This window comes from Xenopus laevis, chromosome 4S (genome assembly GCF_017654675.1).
Source record: "Xenopus laevis strain J_2021 chromosome 4S, Xenopus_laevis_v10.1, whole genome shotgun sequence".
Classification (NCBI taxonomy): Eukaryota; Metazoa; Chordata; class Amphibia; order Anura; family Pipidae; genus Xenopus; species Xenopus laevis.
In genome coordinates this window covers 56,353,679-56,370,342 of record NC_054378.1, presented here as the reverse complement: position 1 = coordinate 56,370,342, position 16,664 = coordinate 56,353,679, and the positions used below count along the sequence as shown (strand labels likewise).

The following is a 16,664-nucleotide window of genomic DNA, read 5'->3' as shown; positions in this document are numbered from 1 at the left end:
TGTAGATTCTTTAGCTGTCCCCATCATTCCACTTATGGATGTGCTAGTATTAATGTCAGGGCCCTGGATATGCAGGTCTGGCTTTGCACTTTTAAATGTAAGATTTTGACAAAAAAATGACAGCTTGGAATTTAAGTGATATTTATTCTGTTTCTAAAGGTTGACAAAGTGGATTTTGTAATATAGGGACTATGTGCTCTTTAACAGCATAACATCGGCAATTCCTTGCGGATGTGTCTGGCTCCTGTTGTGCTCCAGTTACCACATAATAGGGAAGAGTATTTGATTTCAAAAGTGCAGTTTTATACAGTGTATGGCAGAGGCTCTGTTCGCTTTAATGCAAACATCCAATTTAATGAAGTCGGGGGGGAATTTTTTTTTTTTTTAAATTGCAAACACCACCTTGCAGTTGTAGTTATTAGTTAGAGCTGTCACAGTTTAATCTGATTTATTTTGTGCTCCTTTCTTTTGCCTGTTCATTTGTGTAAACACATAGTGATACCTGTGTGGAAGCGATGGCTGCTATATCGGCTGTAGGCAGGCTATTTTATTTGATTCATTTTGTATACTCCACTAGGTCATGGACAGAAGTTCAGTGCATTAAAGAAAGTACAAACAAATCATTCACACACAATGTAACAAAGAATGGGCTCAGAATGCCCTGCCTGCGAGAGCTTGCACAAATGCAATGTAACCAGCCTTAAAGGCATACTGTCGCGGGAAACATGTTCCCCCCCCCAAAACGCATCAGTTAATAGTGCTTTCTGCACCGAAATCTGTATTTTGATCTGAGGCTGCAGTTTAGGGTTTGTTTATACAGTTATCACCTTTTTCACAAATTAACTTGTTTATATAGCGGTAGCAATTTTTGAACAGTGGTTTATAATGTATACAATTAAGAAAATATATATTTAAAAAATAAATCAAATGCAGTATATATTTAATACAATTTGTTGTGCTTATTTTTAGCAAAAGAGTATGTCGATGTACACTGTCCCTTTAAAGGTCAAACTCATACCAATAACTTTGGTGCCCAGGTGCCAGTTTATGCAAGTGTTTTGTGGTAAAATATATTGCTTTTTTTAGGCCAGTATATTGGGAACATTCCTTCTGAAAGTGTTGTTCTTCTATAAGGCAGTGTTTAAAAGCATATTAAACAGGAGAATGAATCCTCTCTCATCCCCTTTTCCCTCTAGCTAAGAAGAGAAATTGGTTTATATCTTTACAAGATATCAAACGTTACTCTGCATTTCTTCTCACACTACTTGGTTTCCCTCATGACTCAAATACAGTGCGCATGATAAATCAACCAATCCCAGTCTTTCCTATAGCAGCTGGCAGGGCTATTTATAGTGACAGGGTTTGAGCACAAGCCTAAATATAGCCACAATGTTTTGTTTAGAATGAAAATTTTGTTTTTTAAAAATACTTCTATATGACCCAGCCAGAATTAAATCCTATATCAGCACTGAGGCTCAACATAATGTCCAGAGGCCAGGATTAGGTTTCTATATGATTTCTCCATTTTGCTAAATGTCATAAGTCATATTAATTTTTTAGCTGGATCCTTTGCCTATTTGCATTAGAAATAAGGACCACAGGCTTGCAGGTCCATGGTTCCAGTGCTGGTAAATGTGTCTGTATGACTAGACATTGTTACTGCAGTTTGTCATTTTCCATTCCAGGTGATTAGTGAACACTATTTCAGTGCAAATTTCAAGTGGTAGAGCTCAGTAATAATAATAATAATTATTACACATTTGACAAATGTGTAACCAGGCTTTCCTGGACTGTTGCAGTATTATGGGAGATGGATCCCAAACTGCTACTTTAAAAATGCAGTAGTTTCTGTCATCTTTTATTTGCAGGGTTGTGGAGTTTATAAATCCTTAGCGTCCGACTCCATGGTATACCATACTACCACTACCTATCCTACTTTCAGTGCTTGTATTTAAAGTTATTAGGAGTCAAAGTCTCTACATTTTTGGCGACTGACTCCAGATACCCAAAATTACTTCCAACTACATCCTTGTGACTGGTTTCAGTAGTTGCGAAAATGGTTTCAGACTGGGCTGCTGTGACAATTTGGACAAAACCTGGTGGGCCCAATCCACCCAGCCCTCTACCCTACCCAGAGCTGATGATGGCTTGACTGGGAGAGGGCCCTTTTGGCTCAGTCTGACCCTGGCCAAAATATCTAGCTACACCACTTCTTACCAGATCCTTTTATGCCTCTTTTATCTGTTACAAAGATGTTACAGACTATCATTTAACCCTTAAAGTATTTTTAGTGGTACCCCATCCTGCCCAATGACTCCCTAGGGTTATATCATATGATTATGATGGAGTCTTTAAACTAGTTAAATTAGACAATCTGTAATATGTTAAAGGAAGTGCCAACCCCAAAATAAGAATTGTGCATAATAAAAGTAAACCCAATTCTAAGCAATCTTTGCAATATACATTATAAATTGTCAATGGTTTTAAAGGTTTTTGTATATGTATTTCATACCAGCAAATTATGCAGAAAAAAAGAAAAGCAAAAAACTAAGTTCTTAGCAGGCAAGTGTCTCCTGTATTGGGAAGATAAGAGGGTCCTGTGTATAAAATTCACAGACAACGTATGGGCATTTTTGGCTAAATCCAGTGACTTCTTCATGTAAAAGCTACTGTGCATTGTCATAGTCTGATTCTTACTCTTATTAGGACCAGTCTGAACATATAGCTGCTAATAAGAATTTTTTCTTGTTGCTCTGGTCTCTCTTGACTAAGGAAGAATAGAAATGTAACAGTGCGAGTGCTTAATACTGTGACAAGGTGACAAGTCATATGCACAACTTTTCAAGATACTTTTTTCTTTTTATATTTTACAGGAATTTATCATCTTTGACACTGCTTCAAAAACTGTCATTATTATGATTATAAACAATACTAGTGTGAATGCAAGTAATTGCATTTATAAATTAAAATTAAAAATGTGTTTTAGGATTTCAGACACATTCATTTTTTTTTTTCTACTTTCCAGACTGATAATGAAATTTCCTCCGACTGCAACCATGTAAGTATGACACTTTTAATAGTTCCATTTACACTAGGAATACAGCTGTGTGCTATCAATCTTTATAAATATCCGATACCTTATGCTTCAAAACTGCCACTTAAATAATGGCAGCACAGAACTAGTAATTTAGTAGATTTATTTTTTATATTTATTTTCAAATATGTTTAGGTAGGCTTGAAGAGATCATAAAACCAGCCATGAGAATATTTTATGTACAGTTAGGTTTAGGTTAGTGGCACACACTGTATTTTGGCCGACATGCATGTTGTGTTCACAGTGACAGGATTATAGTCCTATCCGTGTGCCATAAGCCTTATATCTTTTTTTCCAGAATAACTATATATACATAGAAACATTTTTTATTTTGCACAGCCTATCTATTTAAATAGTTTTTATTTTTACACTGAACAATTCCTTTAAGGGCAATGGACATAAGGTGGTTTTTGTCACGGCTACAAAATGCCAGGAAATATATTGCAATATTTTTTACTCTGAGAATCACCTCTGCTAAACTATTTTAAACGCATAATTATTCAAAAATGCCTTTGTGCACATTTTTGAGCAATTAAGCAGTTGAGTGTTTTAGTAGAGTTGAGTCACAATATCCCATATGACAAGGTATTTTCTGACATTTTGTAGATGTGGCAAAAGGTGTAATTGCTCTTAGACTCCTGGTAATAAAACCATTCTAGGCATGTACTAAATGCATTAGTTTTTCTGAATATACCTGGGCATTCTTTTCGGGTTTGGACACATTTTGAATGAATTGGAACTCTTGGACCCATCTTCTGTCAAAACCTTGCAAACCTCAAGATGAGACTTTTTTTTTTTCAGATATTTATTTTTACATTTGCTCAGATTTTGATATGACAACTTGTAATCACTAACATTTTATATAATATCCTTTATTTTGTTTTTGTATTGTATTTTACTGGTACTGTAATTTGTCGCAAATATATTGTTTTATTGTTATCTACAGCTCCTATGGAATTATAAATTAAACCTGACAAAAGACCTCAAATTTGAGTCGGTTGCAAAGGAAATCTGCAAGTCCACTCTGTCCATGGTTAGTAAAATGTTTCTTGGAAAACTGTCCGGAGCTGTTAGTTGATTTTATATTCAGCAATTTATTTGTGAGTTCTTAAACCTAACATTATTTTCCAGCAGTAAGCAACATTCTTATTCTTGTTGACAGATTTTACTGGTTCCAGTACAGATCAGCATCTAGCATGGATCAGTTGTTTATTGTAGGCAGTGATAAGTCAAGGAAGCACATTCATAATCCATTAATATCTCAAACAGAATGAGAAAATAATTAAATGTATTTTTTTAAAAAGAACTATACATCATCTACAGTTTGGGTATAAGATTATATGTATCATCTTGATGTTGATCAGGGTTAACATAATGCTCCTAAGATAGGGCTGTTAAAATGAAGGCCTGCAGGCTAGATGTGGCCTTCATTCCTATGATTCTGCTCAAGTGCTTCACAGACCCCTAGGATGACATAACAATTTTATTATAATTTGTCCTTGAACATTTAGTATAGTATAGCAAGTGGCTTGCAAACAGTTGGGTAGCACTGCCCTAAGGCATTGGTTCTAAAGCTTTAGGGCTCCGTACCCAAAGCAGTAGTTGGGTGGCATTAGTCTCTAAAGACAAATTTTGGTGAGATTTTACGTGAATGCAGTAGTTCTAAAATTAACCAGCCTTGTTATTCAGAGTTGTGTTTGTATCACTGGGAATCTAATTCAAATTAACACCCTTATTTTTCAACTGCATAATAATTATGGAAATTATGGGAAATATGCCTACAGTATTACAGCATACATGTGGACACCATCCAAACTCTGCTGCATAAGATACTCACATGAATTTCTATATATGTGCTATTTATGCATTTTATGCTTAATAGCTGAATACATTTGCTATGCTGTATCAAAGCAGAAAGCAGAATTTGATTTAGGTTTTGTCATAACCCAGATCTTTTGATGGGGACTCGTCAACAAGATTCCCACCTTGACAGCACACAATACCAATAACTTTTAAAGCCATAAATGAATTTCAAAAACTATATTGTTTTGCTCAATATTTCATAATGTTTTCAGGTAAAAGACGCTTTGTATTCTGACAGCAAAATCATACTTGTAAGCAGATTCTCCAAGTTTAAAGGCAGACTTTAAAAAGAAAAGTCTTAAGCTGGCCATACATTAAAAGATCATACAACCCCCCCCCCCAAATGTATATGCTCTGTCCTGCCTTTCAGCTTTGTAGCTGACACTGTAACAATCCAGAGGGTTCTACTTGCTGGACAATATGGCAGTATTAATTAATGTCATGCACATAACCTAATTGTGTTTCTTTGCAGCTAACAGAATGTGCAAATGAGACTCCTGGCAAAGGATATATAGTTTCTTGTTTGGTTGATCACCGTGTTAATATCACAGAGTACCAGTGCCACCAATATATCACCAAGATGGCTGCTATTATCTACAGCGACTACCGGCTTATATGTGGATTTATGGAAGACTGCAAAACTGAAATAGATGCTTTAAAATGTGGCAGCATAAGACCTGGTGAAAAAGTGAGTGGGATTTATAATGACTTGATTAAATGTTGCTTGGAAGTTCATATATAGTATATGACAATACAGAAATTATTGTATGCAGTATAGCTAAAAGTACTGTAAAAGCACGTGTTTACTGTATATTAAAGTTGGCCATATTTATTATGGGAGCATCGCACATATTTTAAAGTTGTAAACCATTAAACAGTGCATGTTCTTCCTCCATCTTGAATGTGAAATTCTGGCATTTTGTTTTCTTGCATGTTTTGAAATGTTTTTGTTTAAGAAACTATTTTAAAAGCTCATTATTTGGTTTAACCACTGAATATAGAGCTAGATGGTCTGAATTCACTTGTCTGAAGTCTAACTTGCTCTTTCTTTTAGGACCCTCATTCTCAAGGAGAAGTTGTGTCCTGCCTTGAGAAAGGAATAATTAAGGAAGCAGAGGAAGTAAACTCTCAGTTGCACATTTCTGATAAATGCAAGCAGGCTATTTTGCGAGTGGCTGAACTTTCTTCAGATGACTTTCATTTAGACCGTCACCTTTACTTTGCCTGCCGTGATGACCGTGAAAGGTTCTGTGAGACTGTAAGTATGAGTTGGTGTTGTGCAATCCTGATTTTTTGAGGGTCGAAAAACCTTATAGGCTTTCTAGCATTTTTTAAACTGGTTACCATGATGGTTTAATTTTCTAATGCAGTTCTTATGTTTTAAGTTGTATTCTGTAAATTTCACCTTTATATGGGAAAATTTCACATTGGACATCCTTTTTTCAGACCCAAACAGAACACAATATACAAAAAGTTATTTTACGGGGATTACATTTACAAAACCATTGACCATTTTTGATTTTTTTTTATATTGGAAAGTTGTGTAAATTTACTCTTTCATTTATGCAAAACTTTAGCTATATACATAATACCATAAAATAATATCCTAGCTTCATGGTAACTTAGTATCATAGTTGCTTAGATTGGAAAAAAACCTCCTTTGATGAAACCTAACTTTGTTGATCTGGAGGAAGGGGAATATACTATTTATTTTTATAGTGTTTATGCACGTTTTCTACATAAATCCAGCTGAATAAGCACAAAAAGTGGTATATATTTCAAGTGTCTTGCATTAGTACATATATATTTCTCTGTCGTCTTTAGGGGGACACAGGGACCGATGGGGTTAAGCTCCATCCTCCAGGAGGCAGGACACTTGAAGTAATTAAAGTGGGCGTGCCAGGTTAGGCTTAACCCCACACACTGTACTCAGACTTCAGTTTTTTAAGTGTCCTGCTACCTGGAGGATGGACATCTCTATCTCTGAGAGAAATCTACGGTCAGTCTGTGACTGACACCAGGGGTGACACCTAAGGCAGGATTACCTGTACTTATATGGTTAGCCCCCTACGCGAGGACATCCACCGGGGTCATAACTCTAGCCTGTGGGCTATACAGACCACCCAGACGTATGCCTGTTCTAATTCTAGCGCAGAGGGTCTGGCCGGTGTGAGGGGGGGGGGTAAGTGACTACATATATGTTATATAATGTATGTTCACTATGTCTGCTGATTCTGCATGACTTTGTCTCCGGTGACCCCTTTCACCCCCAACTCCCCCCACCCCCCCGCCCGCCCGCCCGTCGCCTCACTGACTAGCCATACCTTACTCTCCCTTAGTAGTGTGGGTGGAGGAAGATAGGAGGAACCCAGCGAGGGAACGTCTAGCGTTCCAGCGCTGCTCAAATGGCGGCTGTCTGCTTCTTCGGCGGGCTGTATTACAGCACGCGCCGAGTGGAACGCATGATGCGTTCCAGCGGCCATTTTGGGTTTCCTCGGCGGGCTGTTACACGCGCGCGCCGAGTGGAACGCATGTGCGTTCCAGCGGCCATTTTGGGTCTTTTCCCGCGGCTCAGCAGCGCTACACAGCACAGCTCTTGTCTGGCGACGGCACAGGTTGGCTACCCCACACCCTCTACATAGGATGGCAGAAGGTAGGCCAGGGGGGCTATTCAGCAGGGCGGGGGGACGAGTCCCCACAGCACAGGTGAATTTTTTTGTGTGTGCTAAGTGTCAACAAAAATTTCAGGGGGCACAGGGTGAGTCGCTTTGCAGAACTTGCACCATGGGGCAGGGGGCAGCTATGGTCTCTGGGGCTCTACCAGAAACACAAGCTGAAGATACAGTGCAAGGCACTTCTCAGGAATTATCTCATGGGCCAGCAACAGACCCACTCCCTCCATTATGGGCAGTACAGTTGTCACAGTCACTGGCTTCTCTTCAGGGATTGCCAGCCATTGCTGATAATCTAGGAAAGGCGCTGGCTAAATTTCACCACAAATCCGGTGGTAAACGCAAACGTCCTGATGACGAAAAAGCGGATTCTGTTACTCACAATTTTTCTGAGGATTCCTCTATTGAACAGGGTTCTTCCCAGTCAGAGGGAGAACTTCCGGCATCTATTGCTTCTTCTGATGATGAGCAAGAAGAACAAGATGAGGCAAGGGAAAAGGATAGCCTTCATGATGTTGAGGGCATTATTAAAGGGGTACTCGATGTACTTAACATTTCACCGAAGTCTAAAACAGGGGAGACAAAATCTCTTTTCAAACGACAGCATAAATCTACAGTCTGTTTTCCTGAACATGATCAGTTACTAGGGATCATTCAAGAGGAGTGGGACGCTCCTGAAAGGAAGTTTCAAGCTACTAAGAAATTCACAAAGTCCTATCCCTTCTCTAAAGAGCTTATTGATAAGTGGTCTAACCCCCCGGTGGTCGACGCACCAGTGTCAAGACTTTCTAAATCTACCACGCTGCCAGTCACTGACGCAGCGGCATTCAAGGATCCATCTGACAAAAGACTAGAAGGTTTTTTAAGGGCAATATATTCCTCAGCAGGATCTACACTGCGGCCCTGTTTGGCTTTAGCATGGGTCTCAAGAGCCATTCAGGCTTGGTCCGAGTCACTCGTCAAGGACATTCAGGGTGGTGTTCCCCGAACTGATCTTCTATCCTCTGCACAAGCAATTGCGGAAGCATCAAGCTATCTTTGTGATACTTCCTTGGATGCCTCACAGCTTACTTCACGTACTTCGGCTCTGTCAATAGCCGCACGCAGAACGCTTTGGCTGAAGAATTGGTCAGCGGACATTAGTTCCAAGAAGTCCTTAACTTCTCTTCCGTACAAGGGCCAACGATTATTTGGCGAGGAACTCGAGAAGATTATCTCACAAGCGACAGGTGGTAAGAGCACCTTCCTTCCACAAGCCAGAAGTAGAGCATCATCAGCCAACAGACGGGGAAATTTTTTTCGTGGCCAGAGTGGCCGGTTCGCGCGGCGGGGTAGTCCGCCACAAAGATCCCACTTTCGCTCCAAAACCAACGACAAGAACCGCCCCCCGTGGAAGAGTAATCGACCTCACAACAAACCATCCGCTGATAAGCCCACGTCGGCATGACGGGGCAATCCCTCCGGAATCGTTGGAACAGATCGGCGGAAAATTACTACGATTCCGGGAGGAATGGATCCGTCACTCTTCAGATGCCTGGGTCAAGGAGATCGTCTCTGGGGGCTACCATCTCGACCTGGCGGCACAGCCTCCCAGGAGATTCATTATGTCCAGGGTACCCTCCAATCCCTTAAAACAAAGACCTTTTCTGGAGTGCATAGACAAGATGGAGAGATCGGGGGTTATCACACCAGTACCTCAGCCGGAGAGATTCTCCGGGTTCTACTCCAACCTTTTTACAGTCCCAAAGAAGGACGGCACGGTCAGACCTGTTCTCGACCTCAAGCGACTGAACAAGTACATCCGTTCTGTGCGCTTCAAAATGGAGACTTTGAGATCAGTAATTCGGGGCATGGAACAGGGTCAACTAATGATGTCCCTGGACATAAGGGATGCCTACCTCCATGTTCCCATTTGGCCTCCTCATCATCGCTACCTCCGCTTTGCATTTCAAAACATTTCAAAACAGACATTACCAATTTGTGGCACTACCGTTTGGCCTGTCCTCGGCCCCGCGGGTCTTCACCAAACTAATGGCAGTGTCGGCAGCCACCCTGAGACTGCAAGGGATTTCGGTGACACCTTATCTCGACGACCTACTTATCAAAGCCCGGTCAGTAGAGAAGGCCAGGGTGGATCTCCAAAGGGCGATTTCACTTCTCCAGAGCTTCGGCTGGACCATCAATTGGTCCAAATCCAATATGACTCCGAGCCATCACATGACCTTTCTCGGGTTGGAATTCAACACCCTCACGCAGTCTACCTCTGGTCAAACAGAACAGAATCAGGGGTCAGGTACAGTCTCTGATAGACAGCCCGGTATCCACAGTACACAGAGCAATGCAAGTCCTCGGATCGATGGTATCAGCCATCGAGGCTGTCCCCTTCGCACAGATACATCTTCGTCCTCTTCAGTCCAGCATTTTTGCCACCTGGAAGGGGGGATCGTTGAACCAACCTGTCCGGTTATCTCCGGCGACGAAAGAAGCTCTACGGTGGTGGCTGTCCCCCGAGAACCTAGCAGTAGGACAATCTTGGGCGACGCCAGATTGGAGGGTGATGGCCACGGATGCCAGCCTTCAGGGCTGGGGAGCAACTTGGGAGAACCACTCTGCGCAGGGCCGCTGGTCTCCCGCGGAGTCCAGACTTCCTATCAACATTCTGGAACTCAGGGCAGTGAAGTTGGCACTCAGTCAGTGGAGCCACCTCCTTCGGCTACAGTCAGTCCGCATCCAAAGCGACAACGTCACCACGGTGGCCTACATCAACAGACAGGGAGGGACTCTGAGCCAAAAAGCTCTGGCAGAAGCCAGAGAGATTCTGCAGTGGGCAGAGCAGAACTCTGTCAGACTATCAGCCATTCACATACCAGGCGTGGCCAATACAAAGGCGGACTTCCTCAGTCGAAATCAACTCGATCCCGGGGAGTGGGAGCTTCACCCGGAGGCTTTCGATCAACTAGTGTCAATCTGGGGAAGACCAAGCATAGATCTCATGGCGTCGAGGCGAAATCGAAAAGTCTCAACCTTCTTTGCACGATACCGAGACCCTCTAGCGGCAGGGGTAGATGCCATGACACAACACTGGCAGTTCAAGCTGGCTTATGTCTTCCCTCCACTTCCAATGCTCCCTCGGGTGCTCAAGAAGCTCAAGCAGTCCAGAGCCACAGTAATCGTAGTAGCTCCCTTCTGGCCGCGAAGAACCTGGTTCTCCGATCTTCAAGAACTGTCCGTGGCTCCACCGGTCCGGCTGGACGGCAGGCCAGACCTTCTGCAGCAAGGGCCCATAGCTCATCACAATCCCGGTCTGTTTGCTTTGACGGGCTGGCTGTTGAAGCATCCATCTGGCGAAATCAGGGATTGACGGAAGAGGTTATTGCTACTATGCTCAAAGCTCGAAAACCATCGTCTTCCAAGTCGTACCATAGAGTTTGGCACTCCTACCTCGAGTGGTGCAATGAGTCAGAATTTTCGTTCATGGAGCCCTGTATCCCTCGAATCTTGTCCTTTCTTCAGCGGGGCCTCCAATTAGGGCTTAAACTCAGCTCCCTCAAGGTGCAAGTTTCTGCCCTTTCTATCCTATTTCAAAAGCGCCTAGCTACTGAGGAGACGATTCGCACCTTTCTACAGGGAGTCGCTCACGTGGCACCCCCATTCCGACCGCCTACAGCTGGATGGGATCTCAATCTGGTGCTGGAAGCCTTACTTGATCCTCCCTTTGAACCCCTGGGTTCAATTTCCGATGCATGGATGACGTGGAAAGTGGTCTTTCTGATGGCAATATCCTCTACTAGACGAGTATCTGAACTTAGCGCTCTGTCTTGCGACTCTCCATATCTCATCTTTCACAAAGACAAGGCTGTTCTACGCACACTTCCACATTTCCTGCCGAAGGTTGTTTCGGAGTTCCATCTGAATCAGGAGATTATCGTTCCTTCCCTCTGTCCGGAACCTAAGAACGATAAGGAACGCAGGATCCACAGCCTTGACGTAGTCAGAGCTCTTCGCTGGTACGTTGAACGGTCAAAAGCCTTCAGAACTTCAAGGTCATTGTTTGTGATTCCCTCTGGACCTCGAAGAGGACAGGCGGCTTCTAAGACTTCTCTTGCTCGTTGGATTAGAGAAACTATCAAGCAAGCATATACTACAAAGGGAAGAGCACCGCCTGAAGGTATCCGGGCTCATTCCACTAGATCGGTAGGTGCCTCTTGGGCTTGGCGTAACTCTGCTTCCTTGGAGCAGATCTGCAAGGCGGCTACCTGGTCATCCGTTAACACATTTACCAAGTTTTACAAAGTTGACACCTTTTCCTCGGCCGAGGCTTCTCTCGGGCGTAAGGTGTTGCAAGCAGTTAAGTAATTCTGCAGTTTCGGTCTATGCTCGCACCCACCCTGCTGTTTGGGACTGCTTTGATAAGTCCCCATCGGTCCCTGTGTCCCCCTAAAGACGACAGAGAAAACAGGATTTTTGTACTCACCGTTAAATCTGTTTCTCTGTAGTCGAAAGGGGGACACAGGGCTTCCCGCCCAGTGACGAGCTACAGACCATATTTGGTTTTCTGAATAGGTTCCTTGGTTTACTAGTTCTGCCTGTTATAAGTTTAGTAATTCTAGTAGCAGCTTTGGAACAAACTGAAGTCTGAGTACAGTGTGTGGGGTTAAGCCTAACCTGGCACGCCCACTTTAATTACTTCAAGTGTCCTGCCTCCTGGAGGATGGAGCTTAACCCCATCGGTCCCTGTGTCCCCCTTTCGACTACAGAGAAACAGATTTAACGGTGAGTACAAAAATCCTGTTTTAATAATCGTACCAGTTTCTACATTGAGTAGATATGACTTCTGGCCCTCTGTTGTGGAAAATCCCAATTTTCCTCCAATCCTACCATTACTAGTTATAAAATTTACTGGTTGTCTGTCTCTGCAAGCTTTATAAGGTACTGATTTCTGTCTGTCACGTGTTATTTAATTATATTTAACCACCCAACAGGTCCAAGCTGGAGAAGGCAGAGTCTATAAGTGTCTTTTCAACCACAAGTTTGAGGAATCCATGAGCGAACCGGTATGTTTCTGGAAACTGCTGCTGAAAATCCATTAGAGACAATCTTTCATTGTAATCCTTGTAATCCAGTGTAAGAAACAATTCTGTTGTTGGCAAAGAAGTTAGCCGTGACGGTCCTTATTTGTGTAAAATATATTTTCCTCCTTTCTCTGTACAAAGTGCCATGGATGACCCTTCACTGCTAAAAACATTGCATATGCATGAGACCTGTTATCCAGAATGATCCGCACCTGTGGTTATTTGGATAAAGGGTTCTTTCTTTAATTTGGATCTTCATATCTCCCTACAAAGTCTACTAAAAAGAATTGAAACATTAATTAAACACAATTGTGTTGTTTTGCCTCCATTAACGATTCATTATAGCATAGTTGGAATCCATTATATGGTACTATTTTATTACAGAGAAATGGGAAATAATTTCTTAAATTTTTTTTTTACAAATGTGAGTTTTTATTTAAATTGGGTCTATAAGAGATTACATTTATTTTCTGTCCACAGTGCCGTGATGCTCTTACCACACGGCAGAAGCTGATAGCTCAAGATTACAAAATCAGTTATTCGTTGGCAAAGTCCTGTAAAGCTGACCTGAAGAAGTACCGATGTAATGTAGAAAATCACCCTCGTTCACGAGAAGCACGGCTTTCTTATCTACTGCTGTGTCTGGAATCTGCTGTTCATAGAGGTATGTGCATGGGCGAAAACCCTGTTCTTCGGTAGTCATAGAAGTTGCTGTTTCTATCTACACCTAAGTTGAGGAGGAGTTTGGTCTGTTTTTGTCTCCTTTGGCTGTGAAATTGATTAATGACTACTTTATGTAGAAATACTTTTTTGTGTGTGTCTTTGATTGTATGTGGTGGATGGCAGTAGATTTGTGAGGTTCTTAAAGTTCTAGTTTTCTTTATTAGTTGTTTTTAACATTTCTATTGTATGACAGTTAAATCTGCCCTGTTTTTTAGTTGCACAGTGCTTTACAATAATGTATTAAAAAAAAAAAAACAACAACAATGTGAAGCCTTTGCCCTAGTGATGGACAAAAATGTATTTGTTTTCCCTTGCTTTCAGGTCGCCAAGTGAGCAGTGAGTGTCAGGGGGAGATGCTAGATTACAGACGCATGTTGATGGAAGATTTCTCTTTGAGTCCAGAGATCATTCTCAGCTGTCGAGGCGAGATTGAGCACCACTGCTCTGGCCTACATAGAAAAGGACGGACGTTGCATTGCCTTATGAAAGTGGTGCGAGGAGAGAAAGGCAACATTGCAGAAAAGTGTCAGCAAGCTGTGAGTCTTTCTATTGCAAATACCTGCATGAGTGACTTTTAGTCAAACAGGTTTATTAGAAAGCTATGCATTCAGTATCAACTTAATGTTATATGTTCTCCACTTTATATTTCCATTAAATATGCAAATAGGTAGAATGTCATGTTTGTATATGTGCTAGAACGATATATATTGCTGCATAGTGATTGCAGTGTCCTTTCTTCTATACTATTTATTGCAAAATGTATAGTACTACATATACAAGTACTGCCATATAATATAGCTTTGCAGAAAATCCTGCACTGTATAGCCCTTTTTAGTTACTTGTCTTGTGATAGTCTGTCTTCTGTACATAGTCTCAAAACACAATTAATCTATCCCAAATCAGCCAAAATATGTGAAGGACAGCTGGTAGTACCTAGTAGTACATTACTTTACAGCCTGAATTTTTTGAATATATATACAGTATTAATAGGCTATACGACACTTGCTGTTGAAAAGATATGTACATTTTGTCTTTAAATCCCCCCCCCATATAGCTCCAAACACTGGTACAAGAGACAGACCCTGGAGCAGATTACCGAATTGACCGTGCTCTCAATGAAGCTTGTGAGTCTGTCATTCAGACTGCCTGCAAACATGTCCGTTCCGGAGATCCCATGTAAGTGTTACCCTTTTTACTTTGGAGCTATAGGAGCTTACAGCATTTTCTGTGTAGGTAAACTTTTTTAGTGGCTGTGAACCTGTGTATTTATATATATATATTCAGAATTTAAAAGGTAAAGACTGGCCTTTTAATTTTCTCTTATTTAATGGGATAGTTCGCATTCAGATTAGCTATTCGTAGGTAGTGATATTCCACAACAATTTTGTTTTGAAGCTTTCCCGTTTGGAATTAGCAACTAGATGGTGATTTCAGTGATTGGGAGATAGATAAATATAGTATAGATAGATATAGTAGAGAGTTATAGTATATAAAGATAAGCTATAAAAAGTAACAATAACATGTTAGCTATCTGTTTTTAGTTGATTTGACAACCAGATAGGCTTTTACAGTTATGAATCCTATGAAATGCTCCGCACCTGCAGTTTTGCACATAAGGGGTATTTTCCTAATAATGAGAACCATTCCTTGAAGGGGGAATTTTAATGCTATAAACGTGCATCCGAATTGTAGTGAATGCTAATAATAATTCACAAGCAGATAAACCGCAAATCGGTTAAACATAAATAATTGTTTTTAATAGGATATTATGAGGAATTCAATTTCCATATTTTATATGGGACCTAATCTTTTTTCTGTAATTTGGGTCACTATTCATTGTCTACTATAACATTGATTAAACCCTGTAGCATTGTTTTGCCCCTAGTATAGTTTTATGCAACCATAGAGTACAATGTATTGTTTTATTATCACAGAGAAAAATGAAATCATTAAAAAAAAACTTTTAATTTTTACCATTTGTGATGTATTGTAGAATAAGTTTGTTGAGACAAGTGATATGGAAGCATATCCTGACTTGTATATTAGCAAACACACACACACTACTTTACTCTTTGGTTACATGAAAGCTGACCTGACTTTCTTATGCCTTAGAAATAAAGTAAAGCTGGCACATTAATGAATTATTTCCTCTTCATCACATTTCCGTGCTTTGAAGCCAGCGGAATACCTTTGATAGTTTAATATTGTTTAGCACCATGTGACATCAGATTTTAGTGTTTGAGTTGGAGGACATAATGCAGGTCTGCCCACTTCTACTCCTGACTGTGCACAGACACAAGGATTTTGTGGCAAAAATAAGTACCGTACTTTTGATTTCCGCGGCAATATTTGCCCAGTCTTAGTTCAGGTCTGTTCACAGGCTGATGCCGTGCCTACTTATGTCAGGGCAGAAGGAAGCGGATCCTAATTTTTCCCCAGTGTAGATGTGCCTGTGGGAAAACACCTGGTATGAAACTACTTAAAGCAATTTTTGCCAGTTACACCCCACGTTCAAGGTTTCATGGATTCATGTGTTTTATGTGTACTATTCTTTGACTCTTCAGGATCCTGTCCTGTCTCATGGAACATTTGTACACTGAGAAAATGGTGGAGGAGTGTGAACATCGCTTACTGGAACTACAGTACTTCATTTCTCGTGACTGGAAGTAAGTACTTTTTAATAACCAAGCAATGCATATGTGTGCATAGAATTATTTGCTTTCCTTAAAGTGATTCTGTCATGGAAAAACATGTTTTTTTTTCAAAACGCATCAGTTAATAGTGCCACTCCATCAGAATTCTGCACTGAAATCCATTTCTCAAAAGAACAAACAGATTTTTTTTATATTCAATTTTGAAATCTGACATGGGGCTAGATATTTTGTTAATTTCCCAGCTGCCCCTGGTCATGTGACTTGTGCCTGCACTTTAGGAGAGAAATGCTTTCTGGCAGGCTGCTGTTTTTCCTTCTCAATGTAACTGAATGTGTCTCAGTGAGACATGGGTTATTACTATTGAGTGTTGTTCTTAGATCTACCAGGCAGCTGTTATCTTGTGTTAGGGAGCTGTTATCTGGTGACCTTCCCATTGTTCTTTTGTTTGGCTGCTGGGGGGAAAAGGAGGGGTAGATATCACTCCAACTTGCAGTACAGCAGTAAAGAGTGAGTAAAGTTTATCAGAGCACAAGTCACATGACTTGGGGCAGCTGGGAAATTGACAATATGTCTAGCCCCATGTCAG

At 41.1% G+C, this 16,664-nt stretch overlaps 1 protein-coding gene across 1 annotated transcript in view; it reads left to right on the top strand.

Moving 5' to 3' along the window:
- The window catches only part of glg1.S (golgi glycoprotein 1 S homeolog), a 46,604-nt gene that overhangs the window by 13,050 nt on the left and 16,890 nt on the right, over nucleotides 1-16,664 (top strand). The window contains exons 2-10 of the mRNA XM_041561268.1: nucleotides 3,026-3,058; nucleotides 4,041-4,127; nucleotides 5,430-5,645; nucleotides 6,012-6,215; nucleotides 12,612-12,683; nucleotides 13,182-13,365; nucleotides 13,746-13,960; nucleotides 14,479-14,600; nucleotides 15,989-16,090. Of these exons, the coding sequence (XP_041417202.1) occupies nucleotides 3,026-3,058; nucleotides 4,041-4,127; nucleotides 5,430-5,645; nucleotides 6,012-6,215; nucleotides 12,612-12,683; nucleotides 13,182-13,365; nucleotides 13,746-13,960; nucleotides 14,479-14,600; nucleotides 15,989-16,090 (1,235 nt within the window). The remainder of the gene's footprint in view (nucleotides 1-3,025; nucleotides 3,059-4,040; nucleotides 4,128-5,429; nucleotides 5,646-6,011; nucleotides 6,216-12,611; nucleotides 12,684-13,181; nucleotides 13,366-13,745; nucleotides 13,961-14,478; nucleotides 14,601-15,988; nucleotides 16,091-16,664) is intronic.